This window comes from Coturnix japonica, chromosome 6 (assembly GCF_054131305.1).
Source record: "Coturnix japonica strain WE chromosome 6, WE-NBRP24, whole genome shotgun sequence".
In the NCBI taxonomy this organism is placed as follows: Eukaryota; Metazoa; Chordata; class Aves; order Galliformes; family Phasianidae; genus Coturnix; species Coturnix japonica.
In genome coordinates this window covers 22,346,558-22,366,273 of record NC_140668.1, presented here as the reverse complement: position 1 = coordinate 22,366,273, position 19,716 = coordinate 22,346,558, and the positions used below count along the sequence as shown (strand labels likewise).

At 51.7% G+C, this 19,716-nt stretch overlaps 2 protein-coding genes across 5 annotated transcripts; both read left to right on the top strand.

The window, feature by feature from the left end:
* Window positions 1-208: 208 nt before the first annotated feature.
* Window positions 209-9,530, top strand: LOC146760495 (uncharacterized). 2 transcript variants are annotated; one of them, XR_014947412.1, is made up of 6 exons: window positions 209-1,400; window positions 2,076-2,340; window positions 3,257-3,419; window positions 8,356-8,458; window positions 8,545-8,608; window positions 8,969-9,530. XR_014947412.1 is itself a non-coding variant. In XM_085550814.1 (6 exons), exons 4-6 carry the CDS (start codon window positions 8,359-8,361, stop codon window positions 9,041-9,043), a joined length of 447 nt encoding a protein of 148 aa, XP_085406940.1. In that variant the 5' UTR covers window positions 1,077-1,400; window positions 2,076-2,340; window positions 3,257-3,419; window positions 8,356-8,358; the 3' UTR covers window positions 9,044-9,530. The 2 variants fall into 2 exon arrangements, 1 of the variants encoding a protein (XP_085406940.1); XM_085550814.1 differs by having other exon boundaries at window positions 1,077-1,400; window positions 8,761-9,530.
* A 471-nt stretch (window positions 9,531-10,001) lies between these two features.
* On the top strand, window positions 10,002-19,566 carry LOC146760494 (uncharacterized). 3 transcript variants are annotated; one of them, XR_014947418.1, is made up of 5 exons: window positions 10,002-12,402; window positions 13,319-13,481; window positions 18,392-18,494; window positions 18,581-18,644; window positions 19,005-19,566. XR_014947418.1 is itself a non-coding variant. In XM_085550821.1 (5 exons), the coding sequence occupies exons 3-5, from the start codon at window positions 18,395-18,397 to the stop codon at window positions 19,077-19,079; spliced, it is 447 nt and encodes a 148-aa protein (XP_085406947.1). In that variant the 5' UTR covers window positions 11,129-12,402; window positions 13,319-13,481; window positions 18,392-18,394; the 3' UTR covers window positions 19,080-19,566. The 3 variants fall into 3 exon arrangements, 1 of the variants encoding a protein (XP_085406947.1); XR_014947417.1 differs by having other exon boundaries at window positions 18,797-19,566; XM_085550821.1 differs by having other exon boundaries at window positions 11,129-12,402; window positions 18,797-19,566.
* Window positions 19,567-19,716: the final 150 nt, after the last annotated feature.

The following is a 19,716-nucleotide window of genomic DNA, read 5'->3' as shown; positions in this document are numbered from 1 at the left end:
AATTTTGATCATGCAGCAAGTTGTGATTTCTACTGTGTTAAAGAACTGGCACACACATATACGCCTGCAGCCGGAGCTTGATTGACTCTCGTCAATACGGCCTTCCAAAGCCCGGCCCTGGGGAGTTGTCCAAAAATTTTCCAACCTTTTGTATTACCTAAGTTTATTTTAAACAGACAAGGAGGAGTAATCTCTTAAAGGCTTTTTTTAAAGGCATTGGACTAGGTTTTGATTATCACGTCTCAGGAAGCTTCTGCATTCCACCTAGTGCTAATGTGATACATCAAGAGCAGATGACACAAGAGATTCAGGCCTTGCTGCCAGTCTTTTACGAATCAGAACTTTGTTTCATGTTGCCAGATATTGTGGTTTCCTTTTCAGGGGATTCCTTTGCTGTATAATAAGAAGGCCGAGGGCATCCTGGCCTGCATGGGAAACAGTGTTGCCAGCAGGAGCAGAGAGGTGATTGTCCCCCTGTTCTCAGCACTGATGAGGCCGCAGCTCGAGTGCTGTGTTCAGTTTTGGGCCCCTCAGTGCAAGAAAGACATCGAGGCCCTGGAACGCGTTCAGAGGAGGGCAACAAAGCTGGTGAGGGGTCTGGAGCACAGGCCGTATGAGGAGCGGCTGAGGGAGCTGGGATTGTTCAGCCTGGAGAAGAGGAGGCTCAGGGGAGACCTCATTGCTCTCTCTAACTTCCTGAAGGGAGGCTGTAGTGAGCTGGGGCTCGGCCTCTTCTCTCGTGTCATTAATGATAGGACCAGAGGGAATGGCTTCAAGCTGCGACAGGGGAGATTCAGGCTGGACACTACGAGGTATTACTGCTCAGAAAGGGTGGCCAGGCACTGGAATGGACACAGGGAGGTGGTGAAGGGAAGGGGACGAGGGCGAGGAAGGAAGGAAGGGAAGGGGAAGGTAAAGGAAGGAAAGCGAGAGGAAAGACACGAAATGAGACGTGAATTTTGGGTCCTTTTCCGGCAGCCGCCCCCCCCCAACAGGCCCCAGCCCGGCCTGAGCCACGTGACAGTGCCAGTGCCAGTGACAGGAAGTGCTTCCTGCAGGCGGCGGAGAGCACTTCCGGGCCATGGCGGCATGGCGGCCATGAGCGGGGCCGGGAGGAGCGGGCTCTGTGCTGCGAACGGGGTCGGGCCTCGGGGCGGGGGCACGGAGGGGCTGTCGGGGGAGGAGCTCGCGGCGCTGCCGGCACCCAGAGGCGGCTCCCGGGCGGCTCCACGGTCTCGCTGTGCTGCGGAGTCACCCGGCCGGCCCCAAAAGCCTGGAGGCAGAGCCTGAGCCGGCCCCGGCCCGGATCGTGTGGTGCGGCTCCGGCCGTGCTGGGCTGTGCGGCAGGAAGATGACTTGCGGAATCAAACTCTATAACCCAAAGATGGGTTCTAAAGCAGGTATGTTTATTCCAGCGTTGCGCAGCGCCGGGTGCAAGCGGGAGAGCTCCACCAAACTTGCACACCGTAAGGAGAAAAGTGTGTTACAGATATAGGTTAAGCTAATACGTAATCAATAGTCTCCTCCTCAGTTTGATTACATATTCATTACATTCCCTAGGACCCCGTTCCCCGCGACCCTTGCCGTTGTTTTGGGGTGAAATTCTTCTTCTGTTTTCTTCTTGGTGTTATCTGCTGGTATCGTTCTCCCATGTCAGCATCATCTTGCCCGGGGGTATCTAATCCTTCTTCTTGTCAGAGGTCTCCGGACAATTTCTTCTTATCTTTATTGCCCTCTTCTCTGGTTTTATTTTGACTAAGTGTCTGTAATTCCCCCTATCCCTGCACTTTTAAATGTAAACTATCTGCAGTTACCCTTTGTCTCGGATTCTGTGAAGTTCCCCTTTCCCTTTCTATAGCAAAGTGTTACCTTGCCTCCATTTCAGTCTTTGGGTCCCCAGGGAGGCTCTCCCTGGGGGTGTCCCGATTCGAAGGCAGGATTCAATCCCGCCGCAGCCCGTCCATGGCAGGCAAACGCTTCTCTCCTCTGCTCTTGGGACTCAGCAGTGCCAGGGGTTTCACAGCGCGCGTGTTGCAGTGGCTGGCAGCCTCCGTGTGTTTCTCTATTGCATACAGGATCCCATGGTGGAGCCGCGTCAGAAGCAGACGTTGATGTCTTGTGGCAGGAGCAAGGGCAGTGGAAGCGCTGCCCAGGGCAGGGCGGTGGTGACTGCCATGAGAGCGGAGGTCTGATGCCATCTGCGAGGGATGGGATTTGCATCCGGTGGCTTTTCCGTTGCAGAATGTCCAGCAGCAGAGCGTGAGTGGCCGTGAAATGAAGCTGGGCCCCAGGAGAGCCGCCTGGAGCTGCGTCACGAGCTTCGTGCGTGGCCAGCGCAAGGTAGGTGTGCCTTACTGTAAGCGTGCGCTGAAGCAGTGTTGGTTAAGCACGGCTCACTCCTCTGTCTGCAACAGATGGGCTTTCTGCGCGCTTTATTGCTGTGGCCGTAGAATTCCCTCTTTCTTACCATCTGATCTGTGAAGGCTTTTGTGTGGGAAGGTTTTGAGGAATGAGGGAGTAGAAATTGCTTTAGTCACGAGTCATCTGGAAAGGTTTCACAGAAACGGTGACATTTGCAGAAGGAACGTATTGGCATTGGCAGTTGTGCCAAATACTCACTGGGATGGAGAGGAGGGAGTACCTGCAGAAGACCGTTCTCTTCTGGTTTTGAGGAAGCCGGGCAGAGCTCAGATTGCAGCTTAAGCAATGTTCTTTTGTCACACTCTGTGTCCTGTGTTGCGTTCTCTCCTTTCGATTCCAGTTCTCCTGACAGGTTAGGCTTGAATTCAGCATAATATCTGCTTCTCCCTGGGTTCAGGTTCTTTGGGTCTCCTGCCTGCTTTTCTCCCTTTTCTTAATGGAGAGTGGAGTTTCTACCACAGAGCAAAGTTTCGTGATTGACAGAAACAAATATGGAACATATTAGATGAACACAGCTCTGCATTTTTTTCTTCCTCCGAACAGCAAGGGACTCCTGTGCTCTCATTAATATCATCAGTGAGTAGATGCTGCCTTCTGCTGGAGCCTAAAATGCTTTCTGCAGTTGAGTGGTTGGAAACATAGGGTTTTAACTTAAAATTGTTTGCGCAGGGTGAAGGTTGGGAATACAATTAGAATACAGTTACACAGTGCTCTATCCCCAGCACTTTCCATCATTTTTCTTAACACAGCTTACGGTTCATTTCAAAACAAACTAACAAAGATGAACTTGGGTTAGCGTAGCCTGTTTTAAATGATCCTTCTGTGTCTTTTCCAGGCTGGTAGCAGAATGGAGACTTTCCCGAGGCACTGAGGAACAGACACAAGCTTCTTTTGAAGGCTTCAATGAAATTCTGCCCCAGCAGTATCTGTGGTCTTTTGATGCTAAGGAGCTGGACGTAAAGGATTCTTTGACTATTGCCAGATCCAGGCTGCTACAGGTATGTCACGGTTTAAACTAAAAATCCACCTGCGTCCGTGACAGGGACTGTGGGCCCAGCAGGGGCCCTAGGCCGAAAGGAAAAAAAGTTAATTAGGAAAAGAAAACAGCAGCAACAATCTAAGGAGGCACACTTATTTACTAAATTACTATATCGAAATACAGGATAACACAGTATAATACAATATAATTGAAAATTGAGCTAACGAATCAAGCAAAATAGGAGAGAGAATGAGTCCCGAAACCGAGAGGCCTACTGTAAATCTAGGCGAAACGGTGAAGGCTCCCACACACTCCCCTGAACGCCAGAACTCGAAAGACGTCAGTCTAGCCTGCGACAGAGTTAATATAGTGTCCAGGTCCCGTGACCTCGTGTTGTTCTCTGGGAGATGTAGTCTTCTTCTGTAAGTTGCAGATTCAGTAAAACTATTCATGCTTTATATGATGTTATGATGTGGAATACTGATAGCAAAATTACAAAATTATTAAACCATGACAAGGTAATACTTGCATTTCAGTCAGTGTCTGAAGAGCAAAGTTCATTAAGGCTGGCGGTTCTGTTTTCAGGATGTGTGAGAGAAGCCTTATGTATCAGTTAGTATTTGGTTACTGTGTTGGTCTTCACTTTCTTCTTTGCAACCAATTTACACGTTTCTAACGTTAAGATTCTGCCAGCATAAATTTTTTGGCTAACAGTGTTTTTGTAGTCCTTGACAATGTGATTTGCGTGTGTCTAAAGAGTGAGCAACTAGAAAGCAAGGGAGCAAAGAACCAAATATCAGCGGATGGTCAAATTACTGAGTGGAGCAGGTTTTAGCTGCTTTTGGGTTCTCCAAGTTATACTCTACAGCAGAACTTCGTATTTCTAGCACAGAATGGTACGGTTAGGTAAAGACAAAGTACGTTGTTAGTTTGAATGTCTAAATACAAATGTTTTCATGAGTGGTATTTCTCTTTTGTGGCCTCTCCACATTTTCTTTGTGAGCGGATGTTATTATTTGCTATGAAAGTTTGAGAGTTTAATATTAAAAACGAGTGTAGTGTGATTGCAGGTGCTTTTAAGTACAGTAGTATTTCAGTACAATAGTCTTGCTGTAGAAGCAAAGTAGTAGGTTGTAGTTTCAATGATTCCATGTGGGTGCCCAGCCCAAAGTGGGGATTCCCTTATGAAAGGAGGGGGAGGGTGAAGGAGGCCGAGGGCCCTTTTCTCGGGGCCAGCTCTCTGTGCCCTCTTGCTGGCCGGAGAGAAGGGCTGCCCGCTGGACACAGGGAGTGCCTTGTAGCTCCCGTGCCGTGCCCTGCCCTCCAGCCCCCTCCTCATCCTATGCGGAACACCACTCCCAGCAGCACAGGTGCCATTTTGGAATCTTCCCCATGTCACAGCTGTCACCTTGGTTGCTGCGGCTCCACCCGACTCACTCACCTCTGAGAGTGCTGGGCAGGTAGCAGCCATGTCCAGCACGAAGCGAGGGCGAGAGGAATGTAGTGAGGATTTAAGTGGGAGAAGGAGCTGGGGGCCCCAGAACCGAAGAGGAGGAGGGTGCCCGCCATAACCATCAAATGGAGGAGGGGGAAAGGAGCCCGTTTCCATCATGCCTGGACCAGCCCTGTGACCACCACCCATGTGGAGCCGATGGAGGTGGATCCCCCTCCGGAGGAACCGATGGAGGTGGATCCCCCTCCAGAGGAGCCCATGGACGTGGATCCGCCCGCGGCATAGCTGGCCTGGCACCACACCACCGTGGTCATGGTCATGACCGTTGGCATGGTCACAGCTTCACCATCGCTGGTCCAGGCACTCGGCTCCTTTCCTGCTGCGTGGCCCCTGCCCCCAGCATGAGCTGGGTGGCATTATTTAACATCTTCTTCTCCTCCACCTCGTTGCTCCTCCGGTTCTGTGGGCCCCCAGTTCCTTCTTCCCCCTGTTGTAGTTAGGTGTTTGCTCTGTTCTTTGTTTTGATGGTTGTGTTAGGTTAGTGTTAGTGTTCAGTTTAGTTTTAGCGTTAGGGATAGGTTCCTGTTTGTTCTTTAGAGTTAGGCATAGGTTCCTGTTTGTTCTTTAGGGTTAGGTATAGGTTTCTGTTGTTATTTTAGAGTTAGGCATAGGTTAGTGTTCGTACTTACAGTCAGGCATTGGCTGCTACACTCAAGTAAAAGTAACCGCTGCTCCTGGGTAAGCACACAGTGTTGCCATCAGGGCTCAAGCTCAGGCAGCCAGCTGACCGGGGCAGAATTTGTGTTAGACGCTGCTCAGTGACAACACCCAGAACAAAGTAGCAAGGATGTGAAGTGCAGGAGACTACTTGCGCTTAGCACATTCTGTCTGCTGTAACAGCATTACTCAAAGATTTCTAATCAGGCCAAGATCTTTGTGATGCAGCAGTTTGTTCATTACTGCCATCATGGGCGCACAACCCTACTGGCGAGGAATGGAAGGCCCTATATGCTGGCCCGACCCTACCCGCAGGGAGACGTGCTCCCTCCCCTGGGCACGGGTCAGGGACATTGCTGGGAGACTTCCCAGTCTGATCTGCCCTTCTGTCTACTATCCCCTGCTGATAGTTCAGGCTGGCAGTGAAGAAGTTAGTAAAAAAAGCCTGAAGGCTATCAAAGATGATTTCAGGGGACTGGGGCGGGTAATCGAAGGAACAGGTGTGCGGGTGGTTATTGCATCTGTACTTTCAGTGGCAGGGAGGGATACTGAGTTGGACCTAAAAACCCACCTCTTAAACAAATGGTTAAAGAGTCGGTGCAGACATAGGAGTCTTGGTGTTTTTCACCATGGGGCAATTTATTTGGCTCCTGGCATGACAGCTACAGACGGAAGCGGCCTGTCTCAAAGGGGTAAGAGGGTTCTAGCTGAGGAACTGTCAGGACCCCACCAAAAACCTGCACCCTGACTTGTAAAATGGTTACACAGATATAGGTACACCTCATACATAGTCAATGATGTAAGGAAGGACACTGGACACACCTTCGTTGGCTCCACAGCCGCAGTCCAACACGGCGGCCAGGCCCGTCGATCCATTCCTTTGCTTGCTGCCAGTTCCCACAGGGAGTCCTCATTCAGACACCTGAAACAACAACGCACACAAACACATCAGGCAAACAACAGACACGCACACAAACACAAAACGCCCTCCTCGGATCCCGCCACTCACCCTTCCTTTGCCAACTTCTCTCGCTCACCTTCAGGGCAGTGCCAGCCCCTTCAACCCGATCACAGAATCACAGAATGACCCGGGTTGGAAGGGACCTCAAGGATCATGAAGCACCAACCCCCGCCTGGCTGCGGGGCTGTGGCAGCCGGTGTGGCTGGGTGCAGCACGTGGGCATGTGGGAGGGCCTGCAGCAGGGATGTGGGGTGTAATCAGAGTGACTGGAATTCCAATTCAGTCAGAGGTCTTAATTGTAGGTAAGGGTTGAATCCGCCGAGGTGCCGCACAAGGAGAGGCGCTGGGTGCGACTATGGAAAGCAGAGCTTGTGTGTCCCAGGAGGCAGGCGTAGTCAGGTCCCCTTTGGAGCCTGCCGTTGTTGGTGCTCAGCTCAGGAGCCCCATCAGGAGCTGCTGCGTGCTGCGTCTGTGTCACGGACTTATCTAGATCAATATGATTGACTGATCAATCTATGATCTCCAGATGATGTTATGATGTGAAATACCAATAGAAAAAAATACAAAACCACAACAGTATGGCAGCCCAAAAAGATTCCCTTGTGGAAGAAGGGGGAGGGTGAAGGAGGGTGAAGGAGGCCGAGGGCCCTTTACTTGGGGCCGGCTCGTCTGTGCCCTCTTGCTGGCCAGAGAGAAGGGCTGCCCGCTGGGCACAGGGAGCACCTTGTAGCTCCCGTACCATGCCCTGCCCTCCAGCCCCCTCCTCATCCTATGTGGAACTCCAGTGCCAGCAGTGCGGCCGCCATTTTAGAACCCTCTCCATGTCACCATGGTCACCGTTGCCGCATGCCTCTGACAGTTGTGGCAGTTAACAGCCATGCCTGCTGCAAAGAGGGCGAGGGTTGAAGTTTCTGGTGGGAGGATGGAGCTGGGGGCCCTAGGAGTCAGAAGGAGGAGGGGGCCCGCCATGACCATCAGGCAGAGGAGGGGTAAGAGAGCCATTTTCCATCATGCCTGGACCAGCCCTGTGACCACCACCCATGTGGAGCCTATGGAGGTGGATCCCCCTCCGGAGGAACCGATGGAGGTGGATCCCCCTCCGGAGGAACCGATGGAGGTGGATCCCCCTCCGGAGGAACCGATGGAGGTGGATCCCCCTCCAGAGGAGCCCATGGACGTGGATCCGCCCGCGGCATAGCTGGCCTGGCACCACACCACCGTGCCAGGCCCCGCGTTGGCATGGTCACAGCTTCACCATCGCTGGTCCAGGCATTTGGCTCCTTTCCTGCTGCGCGGCCCCTGCCCCCAGCATTAGCTGGGTGGCATTATTTAACATCTTCTGCTCCTCCACCTTGTTGCTCCTCTGGTTCTGTGGGCCCCCAGTTCCATCTTCCCCCTGTTAGGTTAGGTGTTTGTTATGTTCTTTTTTGTTGATGGTAGTGTTAAGTTAGTGTTAGTGTTAGTGTTCAGTTTAGTTTTAGTGTTAGGGATAGGTTCCTGTTCGTTTTTTAGAGTTAGGCATAGGTTCCTGTTTGTTCTTTAGGGTTAGGTATAGGTTTTTGTTGTTATTTTAGAGTTAGGTATAGGTTTTTGTTGTTATTTTAGAGTTAGGTATAGGTTTCTGTTGTTATTTTAGAGTTAGGCATAGGTTAGTGTTCGTACTTGCAGTCAGGCATTGGCTGTTACACTCAAGTAAAAGTAACCGCTGCTCCTTGGGTAAGCATGCAGCTGGTTGCTCACCCCGAGCAATGAGTGCGACTGCCCTGACAGTTTGATGACATCTGCGATGAACTGAATTTCCCTCTTGGGACTTTTCCTTTGCAGAACATGGAGGAGCAGAGCGTGAGTGGGCTGAGAAATGGAGCTGGGACTCAGGAGAGCAACACGTGGCTGTGTCCCAGAGCTCCCAAAGTGTGGCCATTGCAAGGTAGGAGTGCCTTACCGAAAGCGTTGTTCAAGCACAGCTCCTGGCACTGTCTGCAACAGATCCGCTCTCTGCGTGCTTTCTTTCAGTCGCTGGTGTTGTGCAGCACAGCCACGGCACGGCCCTCAGTGCGTACGCGAGGAGCGTGAAAAGGTAGGTGGTGAATTTTCATCTTGCTAACGCTAGGATTAGGAATGGTGAGCATTCCTAAAAGAGTGGCCACAAAGGTGTGATCTGCCTCGGGGAGAAGTTGATTCTCGCCTCTTCAGCTTTTCCCTTCTTTTCTGTCCACCTGTCCTTTCCAGCTCCTCCTCCCCTCAGCTGCAAGTGGGGCAGTGCTCGAGTGTGAGGACTCTTCCTTGGCATGCGGTAACAGACAATGCAGATGTGACTTTTGTGTCCTTCCTTGTTCTTGGGTTTGTAGCCCAGGGATATCTTGCGAGCAGCTCTCTAAGTCAGACTGTGCTGGCAGCGTGCGTGAGTGAAATAGTGCCTCTTTTTTCCCTCTTGCAGCAAGCTTGCCGAGGCAAGGCAAGCGCTACTCAGCTGAGGAAGAAAGCCGAGAAGGAAAGCAGAAAGCAACGATGAGGGCTTGAGCAAGAAGCTACAAAGGACAGCAGAACCACCTGCAACGCTTCCTCGGAGGTGGCACCAAGAGCTGCTGACTCAACAGTCCAGTTTACTGGCACAGCCGTGCTTTCCCTGTCATGGACGGTGGAGATGATGGAAGTGAACTGGACAGGAAGGACTTGTGCTGCGTTAGAAGCAATGAGGGCTTCACATAGGCAGGACTTGGTGTATGGCAAGAGCTGGAGACGCTGCGTTCCTTCAGGGTGTGTCTCTTGAGGTCCAGGCCTGGTGTAGGGTTAGGTTGAAATAGGGCTGGCTGGGACTGGAGAGGGAGGAGGTGACGTAGCCCCGGGGTTTGGCTTCTCCTTGGGTCTGACTGGAGGCTGAGTGACTGATTGCTAAGCGGCAATCCTGGGCACTGGGGTTTCATTTTGGGGTGTGGGCGGGGCAATAAATAGAAGCCAAATCTTCTTGTACGCAATAAAATTGAAGCGAACTTTCTAAACCTGGTGCTGCCTCTTTCAGTAGCTGGTCAGAACGTCCCTCGCTCGGGCTGGCAATCGCAGGGCGATGAAGCGGTCGGCTTCACGTCTCTCCCTTGACATGGTGCAGTGCAGGTTTTCCCCCGTTTCCTTGTTGGTCTTCCCAACCTGTGGCCTTTCAGCCAACCCGTAAGTGCTGGTGACAGGCTGTGAGCATCTCCTTGCTCTCTGAGGACTGACAGAAAGAAACCAGAGGAGGGGAAGCAGCCCGGCAGGAAGAAGGGTGTCCCGTGCTCAGCCCCTTGAGTTGGCCTCTCTTCCCTGAGGGCTCTTTCAGCTTCTGATGGATGCACCGTGTGTTGCTGTTTGCCCTGGGAAGCCCAGCTGCACGCTGGCAGCCGTGGCCTGTGCATCAGCCTCCCCTTGAGGCCCAAGGAGTTGTTTGTTTTTATGTATTCACTATTGGTGTGGCATTTTGTTGTTTTGTTCTGCTTAGAGATCAAGGGGTAATTTAACACCGTTGGAAGTCATTGGGGTTCAGGAGTAGCACATGTAGAATTTTGATCATGCAGCAAGTTGTGATTTCTACTGTGTTAAAGAACTGGCACACACATATACGCCTGCAGCCGGAGCTTGATTGACTCTCGTCAATACGGCCTTCCAAAGCCCGGCCCTGGGGAGTTGTCCAAAAATTTTCCAACCTTTTGTATTACCTAAGTTTATTTTAAACAGACAAGGAGGAGTAATCTCTTAAAGGCTTTTTTAAAGGCATTGGACTAGGTTTTGATTATCACGTCTCAGGAAGCTTCTGCATTCCACCTAGTGCTAATGTGATACATCAAGAGCAGATGACACAAGAGATTCAGGCCTTGCTGCCAGTCTTTTACGAATCAGAACTTTGTTTCATGTTGCCAGATATTGTGGTTTCCTTTTCAGGGGATTCCTTTGCTGTATAATAAGAAGGCCGAGGGCATCCTGGCCTGCATGGGAAACAGTGTTGCCAGCAGGAGCAGAGAGGTGATTGTCCCCCTGTTCTCAGCACTGATGAGGCCGCAGCTCGAGTGCTGTGTTCAGTTTTGGGCCCCTCAGTGCAAGAAAGACATCGAGGCCCTGGAACGCGTTCAGAGGAGGGCAACAAAGCTGGTGAGGGGTCTGGAGCACAGGCCGTATGAGGAGCGGCTGAGGGAGCTGGGATTGTTCAGCCTGGAGAAGAGGAGGCTCAGGGGAGACCTCATTGCTCTCTCTAACTTCCTGAAGGGAGGCTGTAGTGAGCTGGGGCTCGGCCTCTTCTCTCGTGTCATTAATGATAGGACCAGAGGGAATGGCTTCAAGCTGCGACAGGGGAGATTCAGGCTGGACACTACGAGGTATTACTGCTCAGAAAGGGTGGCCAGGCACTGGAATGGACACAGGGAGGTGGTGAAGGGAAGGGGACGAGGGCGAGGAAGGAAGGAAGGGAAGGGGAAGGTAAAGGAAGGAAAGCGAGAGGAAAGACACGAAATGAGACGTGAATTTTGGGTCCTTTTCCGGCAGCCGCCCCCCCCCAACAGGCCCCAGCCCGGCCTGAGCCACGTGACAGTGCCAGTGCCAGTGACAGGAAGTGCTTCCTGCAGGCGGCGGAGAGCACTTCCGGGCCATGGCGGCATGGCGGCCATGAGCGGGGCCGGGAGGAGCGGGCTCTGTGCTGCGAACGGGGTCGGGCCTCGGGGCGGGGGCACGGAGGGGCTGTCGGGGGAGGAGCTCGCGGCGCTGCCGGCACCCAGAGGCGGCTCCCGGGCGGCTCCACGGTCTCGCTGTGCTGCGGAGTCACCCGGCCGGCCCCAAAAGCCTGGAGGCAGAGCCTGAGCCGGCCCCGGCCCGGATCGTGTGGTGCGGCTCCGGCCGTGCTGGGCTGTGCGGCAGGAAGATGACTTGCGGAATCAAACTCTATAACCCAAAGATGGGTTCTAAAGCAGGTATGTTTATTCCAGCGTTGCGCAGCGCCGGGTGCAAGCGGGAGAGCTCCACCAAACTTGCACACCGTAAGGAGAAAAGTGTGTTACAGATATAGGTTAAGCTAATACGTAATCAATAGTCTCCTCCTCAGTTTGATTACATATTCATTACATTCCCTAGGACCCCGTTCCCCGCGACCCTTGCCGTTGTTTTGGGGTGAAATTCTTCTTCTGTTTTCTTCTTGGTGTTATCTGCTGGTATCGTTCTCCCATGTCAGCATCATCTTGCCCGGGGGTATCTAATCCTTCTTCTTGTCAGAGGTCTCCGGACAATTTCTTCTTATCTTTATTGCCCTCTTCTCTGGTTTTATTTTGACTAAGTGTCTGTAATTCCCCCTATCCCTGCACTTTTAAATGTAAACTATCTGCAGTTACCCTTTGTCTCGGATTCTGTGAAGTTCCCCTTTCCCTTTCTATAGCAAAGTGTTACCTTGCCTCCATTTCAGTCTTTGGGTCCCCAGGGAGGCTCTCCCTGGGGGTGTCCCGATTCGAAGGCAGGATTCAATCCCGCCGCAGCCCGTCCATGGCAGGCAAACGCTTCTCTCCTCTGCTCTTGGGACTCAGCAGTGCCAGGGGTTTCACAGCGCGCGTGTTGCAGTGGCTGGCAGCCTCCGTGTGTTTCTCTATTGCATACAGGATCCCATGGTGGAGCCGCGTCAGAAGCAGACGTTGGTGTCTTGTGGCAGGAGCAAGGGCAGTGGAAGCGCTGCCCAGGGCAGGGCGGTGGTGACTGCCATGAGAGCGGAGGTCTGATGCCATCTGCGAGGGATGGGATTTGCATCCGGTGGCTTTTCCGTTGCAGAATGTCCAGCAGCAGAGCGTGAGTGGCCGTGAAATGAAGCTGGGCCCCAGGAGAGCCGCCTGGAGCTGCGTCACGAGCTTCGTGCGTGGCCAGCGCAAGGTAGGTGTGCCTTACTGTAAGCGTGCGCTGAAGCAGTGTTGGTTAAGCACGGCTCACTCCTCTGTCTGCAACAGATGGGCTTTCTGCGCGCTTTATTGCTGTGGCCGTAGAATTCCCTCTTTCTTACCATCTGATCTGTGAAGGCTTTTGTGTGGGAAGGTTTTGAGGAATGAGGGAGTAGAAATTGCTTTAGTCACGAGTCATCTGGAAAGGTTTCACAGAAACGGTGACATTTGCAGAAGGAACGTATTGGCATTGGCAGTTGTGCCAAATACTCACTGGGATGGAGAGGAGGGAGTACCTGCAGAAGACCGTTCTCTTCTGGTTTTGAGGAAGCCGGGCAGAGCTCAGATTGCAGCTTAAGCAATGTTCTTTTGTCACACTCTGTGTCCTGTGTTGCGTTCTCTCCTTTCGATTCCAGTTCTCCTGACAGGTTAGGCTTGAATTCAGCATAATATCTGCTTCTCCCTGGGTTCAGGTTCTTTGGGTCTCCTGCCTGCTTTTCTCCCTTTTCTTAATGGAGAGTGGAGTTTCTACCACAGAGCAAAGTTTCGTGATTGACAGAAACAAATATGGAACATATTAGATGAACACAGCTCTGCATTTTTTTCTTCCTCCGAACAGCAAGGGACTCCTGTGCTCTCATTAATATCATCAGTGAGTAGATGCTGCCTTCTGCTGGAGCCTAAAATGCTTTCTGCAGTTGAGTGGTTGGAAACATAGGGTTTTAACTTAAAATTGTTTGCGCAGGGTGAAGGTTGGGAATACAATTAGAATACAGTTACACAGTGCTCTATCCCCAGCACTTTCCATCATTTTTCTTAACACAGCTTACGGTTCATTTCAAAACAAACTAACAAAGATGAACTTGGGTTAGCGTAGCCTGTTTTAAATGATCCTTCTGTGTCTTTTCCAGGCTGGTAGCAGAATGGAGACTTTCCCGAGGCACTGAGGAACAGACACAAGCTTCTTTTGAAGGCTTCAATGAAATTCTGCCCCAGCAGTATCTGTGGTCTTTTGATGCTAAGGAGCTGGACGTAAAGGATTCTTTGACTATTGCCAGATCCAGGCTGCTACAGGTATGTCACGGTTTAAACTAAAAATCCACCTGCGTCCGTGACAGGGACTGTGGGCCCAGCAGGGGCCCTAGGCCGAAAGGAAAAAAAGTTAATTAGGAAAAGAAAACAGCAGCAACAATCTAAGGAGGCACACTTATTTACTAAATTACTATATCGAAATACAGGATAACACAGTATAATACAATATAATTGAAAATTGAGCTAACGAATCAAGCAAAATAGGAGAGAGAATGAGTCCCGAAACCGAGAGGCCTACTGTAAATCTAGGCGAAACGGTGAAGGCTCCCACACACTCCCCTGAACGCCAGAACTCGAAAGACGTCAGTCTAGCCTGCGACAGAGTTAATATAGTGTCCAGGTCCCGTGACCTCGTGTTGTTCTCTGGGAGATGTAGTCTTCTTCTGTAAGTTGCAGATTCAGTAAAACTATTCATGCTTTATATGATGTTATGATGTGGAATACTGATAGCAAAATTACAAAATTATTAAACCATGACAAGGTAATACTTGCATTTCAGTCAGTGTCTGAAGAGCAAAGTTCATTAAGGCTGGCGGTTCTGTTTTCAGGATGTGTGAGAGAAGCCTTATGTATCAGTTAGTATTTGGTTACTGTGTTGGTCTTCACTTTCTTCTTTGCAACCAATTTACACGTTTCTAACGTTAAGATTCTGCCAGCATAAATTTTTTGGCTAACAGTGTTTTTGTAGTCCTTGACAATGTGATTTGCGTGTGTCTAAAGAGTGAGCAACTAGAAAGCAAGGGAGCAAAGAACCAAATATCAGCGGATGGTCAAATTACTGAGTGGAGCAGGTTTTAGCTGCTTTTGGGTTCTCCAAGTTATACTCTACAGCAGAACATCGTATTTCTAGCACAGAATGGTACGGATAGGTAAAGACAAAGTACGTTGTTAGTTTGAATGTCTAAATACAAATGTTTTCATGAGTGGTATTTCTCTTTTGTGGCCTCTCCACATTTTCTTTGTGAGCGGATGTTATTATTTGCTATGAAAGTTTGAGAGTTTAATATTAAAAACGAGTGTAGTGTGATTGCAGGTGCTTTTAAGTACAGTAGTATTTCAGTACAATAGTCTTGCTGTAGAAGCAAAGTAGTAGGTTGTAGTTTCAATGATTCCATGTGGGTGCCCAGCCCAACGTGGGGATTCCCTTATGAAAGGAGGGGGAGGGTGAAGGAGGCCGAGGGCCCTTTTCTCGGGGCCAGCTCTCTGTGCCCTCTTGCTGGCCGGAGAGAAGGGCTGCCCGCTGGACACAGGGAGTGCCTTGTAGCTCCCGTGCCGTGCCCTGCCCTCCAGCCCCCTCCTCATCCTATGCGGAACACCACTCCCAGCAGCACAGGTGCCATTTTGGAATCTTCCCCATGTCACAGCTGTCACCTTGGTTGCTGCGGCTCCACCCGACTCACTCACCTCTGAGAGTGCTGGGCAGGTAGCAGCCATGTCCAGCACGAAGCGAGGGCGAGAGGAATGTAGTGAGGATTTAAGTGGGAGAAGGAGCTGGGGGCCCCAGAACCGAAGAGGAGGAGGGTGCCCGCCATAACCATCAAATGGAGGAGGGGGAAAGGAGCCCGTTTCCATCATGCCTGGACCAGCCCTGTGACCACCACCCATGTGGAGCCGATGGAGGTGGATCCCCCTCCGGAGGAACCGATGGAGGTGGATCCCCCTCCAGAGGAGCCCATGGACGTGGATCCGCCCGCGGCATAGCTGGCCTGGCACCACACCACCGTGGTCATGGTCATGACCGTTGGCATGGTCACAGCTTCACCATCGCTGGTCCAGGCACTCGGCTCCTTTCCTGCTGCGTGGCCCCTGCCCCCAGCATGAGCTGGGTGGCATTATTTAACATCTTCTTCTCCTCCACCTCATTGCTCCTCCGGTTCTGTGGGCCCCCAGTTCCTTCTTCCCCCTGTTGTAGTTAGGTGTTTGCTCTGTTCTTTGTTTTGATGGTTGTGTTAGGTTAGTGTTAGTGTTCAGTTTAGTTTTAGCGTTAGGGATAGGTTCCTGTTTGTTCTTTAGAGTTAGGCATAGGTTCCTGTTTGTTCTTTAGGGTTAGGTATAGGTTTCTGTTGTTATTTTAGAGTTAGGCATAGGTTAGTGTTCGTACTTACAGTCAGGCATTGGCTGCTACACTCAAGTAAAAGTAACCGCTGCTCCTGGGTAAGCACACAGTGTTGCCATCAGGGCTCAAGCTCAGGCAGCCAGCTGACCGGGGCAGAATTTGTGTTAGACGCTGCTCAGTGACAACACCCAGAACAAAGTAGCAAGGATGTGAAGTGCAGGAGACTACTTGCGCTTAGCACATTCTGTCTGCTGTAACAGCATTACTCAAAGATTTCTAATCAGGCCAAGATCTTTGTGATGCAGCAGTTTGTTCATTACTGCCATCATGGGCGCACAACCCTACTGGCGAGGAATGGAAGGCCCTATATGCTGGCCCGACCCTACCCGCAGGGAGGTGTGCTCCCTCCCCTGGGCACGGGTCAGGGACATTGCTGGGAGACTTCCCAGTCTGATCTGCCCTTCTGTCTACTATCCCCTGCTGATAGTTCAGGCTGGCAGTGAAGAAGTTAGTAAAAAAAGCCTGAAGGCTATCAAAGATGATTTCAGGGGACTGGGGCGGGTAATCGAAGGAACAGGTGTGCGGGTGGTTATTGCATCTGTACTTTCAGTGGCAGGGAGGGATACTGAGTTGGACCTAAAAACCCACCTCTTAAACAAATGGTTAAAGAGTCGGTGCAGACATAGGAGTCTTGGTGTTTTTCACCATGGGGCAATTTATTTGGCTCCTGGCATGACAGCTACAGACGGAAGCGGCCTGTCTCAAAGGGGTAAGAGGGTTCTAGCTGAGGAACTGTCAGGACCCCACCAAAAACCTGCACCCTGACTTGTAAAATGGTTACACAGATATAGGTACACCTCATACATAGTCAATGATGTAAGGAAGGACACTGGACACACCTTCGTTGGCTCCACAGCCGCAGTCCAACACGGCGGCCAGGCCCGTCGATCCATTCCTTTGCTTGCTGCCAGTTCCCACAGGGAGTCCTCATTCAGACACCTGAAACAACAACGCACACAAACACATCAGGCAAACAACAGACACGCACACAAACACAAAACGCCCTCCTCGGATCCCGCCACTCACCCTTCCTTTGCCAACTTCTCTCGCTCACCTTCAGGGCAGTGCCAGCCCCTTCAACCCGATCACAGAATCACAGAATGACCCGGGTTGGAAGGGACCTCAAGGATCATGAAGCACCAACCCCCGCCTGGCTGCGGGGCTGTGGCAGCCGGTGTGGCTGGGTGCAGCACGTGGGCATGTGGGAGGGCCTGCAGCAGGGATGTGGGGTGTAATCAGAGTGACTGGAATTCCAATTCAGTCAGAGGTCTTAATTGTAGGTAAGGGTTGAATCCGCCAAGGTGCCGCACAAGGAGAGGCGCTGGGTGCGACTATGGAAAGCAGAGCTTGTGTGTCCCAGGAGGCAGGCGTAGTCAGGTCCCCTTTGGAGCCTGCCGTTGTTGGTGCTCAGCTCAGGAGCCCCATCAGGAGCTGCTGCGTGCTGCGTCTGTGTCACGGACTTATCTAGATCAATATGATTGACTGATCAATCTATGATCTCCAGATGATGTTATGATGTGAAATACCAATAGAAAAAAATACAAAACCACAACAGTATGGCAGCCCAAAAAGATTCCCTTGTGGAAGAAGGGGGAGGGTGAAGGAGGGTGAAGGAGGCCGAGGGCCCTTTACTTGGGGCCGGCTCGTCTGTGCCCTCTTGCTGGCCAGAGAGAAGGGCTGCCCGCTGGGCACAGGGAGCACCTTGTAGCTCCCGTACCATGCCCTGCCCTCCAGCCCCCTCCTCATCCTATGTGGAACTCCAGTGCCAGCAGTGCGGCCGCCATTTTAGAACCCTCTCCATGTCACCATGGTCACCGTTGCCGCATGCCTCTGACAGTTGTGGCAGTTAACAGCCATGCCTGCTGCAAAGAGGGCGAGGGTTGAAGTTTCTGGTGGGAGGATGGAGCTGGGGGCCCTAGGAGTCAGAAGGAGGAGGGGGCCCGCCATGACCATCAGGCAGAGGAGGGGTAAGAGAGCCATTATCCATCATGCCTGGACCAGCCCTGTGACCACCACCCATGTGGAGCCTATGGAGGTGGATCCCCCTCCGGAGGAACCGATGGAGGTGGATCCCCCTCCGGAGGAACCGATGGAGGTGGATCCCCCTCCAGAGGAGCCCATGGACGTGGATCCGCCCGCGGCATAGCTGGCCTGGCACCACACCACCGTGGTCATGGTCATGACCGTTGGCATGGTCACAGCTTCACCATCGCTGGTCCAGGCACTCGGCTCCTTTCCTGCTGCGCGGCCCCTGCCCCCAGCATTAGCTGGGTGGCATTATTTAACATCTTCTGCTCCTCCACCTTGTTGCTCCTCTGGTTCTGTGGGCCCCCAGTTCCATCTTCCCCCTGTTAGGTTAGGTGTTTGTTATGTTCTTTTTTGTTGATGGTAGTGTTAAGTTAGTGTTAGTGTTAGTGTTCAGTTTAGTTTTAGTGTTAGGGATAGGTTCCTGTTCGTTTTTTAGAGTTAGGCATAGGTTCCTGTTTGTTCTTTAGGGTTAGGTATAGGTTTTTGTTGTTATTTTAGAGTTAGGTATAGGTTTTTGTTGTTATTTTAGAGTTAGGTATAGGTTTCTGTTGTTATTTTAGAGTTAGGCATAGGTTAGTGTTCGTACTTGCAGTCAGGCATTGGCTGTTACACTCAAGTAAAAGTAACCGCTGCTCCTTGGGTAAGCATGCAGCTGGTTGCTCACCCCGAGCAATGAGTGCGACTGCCCTGACAGTTTGATGACATCTGCGATGAACTGAATTTCCCTCTTGGGACTTTTCCTTTGCAGAACATGGAGGAGCAGAGCGTGAGTGGGCTGAGAAATGGAGCTGGGACTCAGGAGAGCAACACGTGGCTGTGTCCCAGAGCTCCCAAAGTGTGGCCATTGCAAGGTAGGAGTGCCTTACCGAAAGCGTTGTTCAAGCACAGCTCCTGGCACTGTCTGCAACAGATCCGCTCTCTGCGTGCTTTCTTTCAGTCGCTGGTGTTGTGCAGCACAGCCACGGCACGGCCCTCAGTGCGTACGCGAGGAGCGTGAAAAGGTAGGTGGTGAATTTTCATCTTGCTAACGCTAGGATTAGGAATGGTGAGCATTCCTAAAAGAGTGGCCACAAAGGTGTGATCTGCCTCGGGGAGAAGTTGATTCTCGCCTCTTCAGCTTTTCCCTTCTTTTCTGTCCACCTGTCCTTTCCAGCTCCTCCTCCCCTCAGCTGCAAGTGGGGCAGTGCTCGAGTGTGAGGACTCTTCCTTGGCATGCGGTAACAGACAATGCAGATGTGACTTTTGTGTCCTTCCTTGTTCTTGGGTTTGTAGCCCAGGGATATCTTGCGAGCAGCTCTCTAAGTCAGACTGTGCTGGCAGCGTGCGTGAGTGAAATAGTGCCTCTTTTTTCCCTCTTGCAGCAAGCTTGCCGAGGCAAGGCAAGCGCTACTCAGCTGAGGAAGAAAGCCGAGAAGGAAAGCAGAAAGCAACGATGAGGGCTTGAGCAAGAAGCTACAAAGGACAGCAGAACCACCTGCAACGCTTCCTCGGAGGTGGCACCAAGAGCTGCTGACTCAACAGTCCAGTTTACTGGCACAGCCGTGCTTTCCCTGTCATGGACGGTGGAGATGATGGAAGTGAACTGGACAGGAAGGACTTGTGCTGCGTTAGAAGCAATGAGGGCTTCACATAGGCAGGACTTGGTGTATGGCAAGAGCTGGAGACGCTGCGTTCCTTCAGGGTGTGTCTCTTGAGGTCCAGGCCTGGTGTAGGGTTAGGTTGAAATAGGGCTGGCTGGGACTGGAGAGGGAGGAGGTGACGTAGCCCCGGGGTTTGGCTTCTCCTTGGGTCTGACTGGAGGCTGAGTGACTGATTGCTAAGCGGCAATCCTGGGCACTGGGGTTTCATTTTGGGGTGTGGGCGGGGCAATAAATAGAAGCCAAATCTTCTTGTACGCAATAAAATTGAAGCGAACTTTCTAAACCTGGTGCTGCCTCTTTCAGTAGCTGGTCAGAACGTCCCTCGCTCGGGCTGGCAATCGCAGGGCGATGAAGCGGTCGGCTTCACGTCTCTCCCTTGACATGGTGCAGTGCAGGTTTTCCCCCGTTTCCTTGTTGGTCTTCCCAACCTGTG

Excerpts from the sequence above, each read along its gene's own strand:
- LOC146760495 (XM_085550814.1), top strand. The coding sequence starts at position 8,359 with ATGGAGGAGCAGAGCGTGAGTGGGCTGAGAAATGGAGCTGGGACTCAG. Across the intron at positions 8,459-8,544 it reads CAAAGTGTGGCCATTGCAAG|TCGCTGGTGTTGTGCAGCAC; the intron begins GTAGGAGTGCCT and ends GCTTTCTTTCAG. Across the intron at positions 8,609-8,760 it reads TACGCGAGGAGCGTGAAAAG|CTCCTCCTCCCCTCAGCTGC; the intron begins GTAGGTGGTGAA and ends TGTCCTTTCCAG.
- LOC146760494 (XM_085550821.1), top strand. The coding sequence starts at position 18,395 with ATGGAGGAGCAGAGCGTGAGTGGGCTGAGAAATGGAGCTGGGACTCAG. Across the intron at positions 18,495-18,580 it reads CAAAGTGTGGCCATTGCAAG|TCGCTGGTGTTGTGCAGCAC; the intron begins GTAGGAGTGCCT and ends GCTTTCTTTCAG. Across the intron at positions 18,645-18,796 it reads TACGCGAGGAGCGTGAAAAG|CTCCTCCTCCCCTCAGCTGC; the intron begins GTAGGTGGTGAA and ends TGTCCTTTCCAG.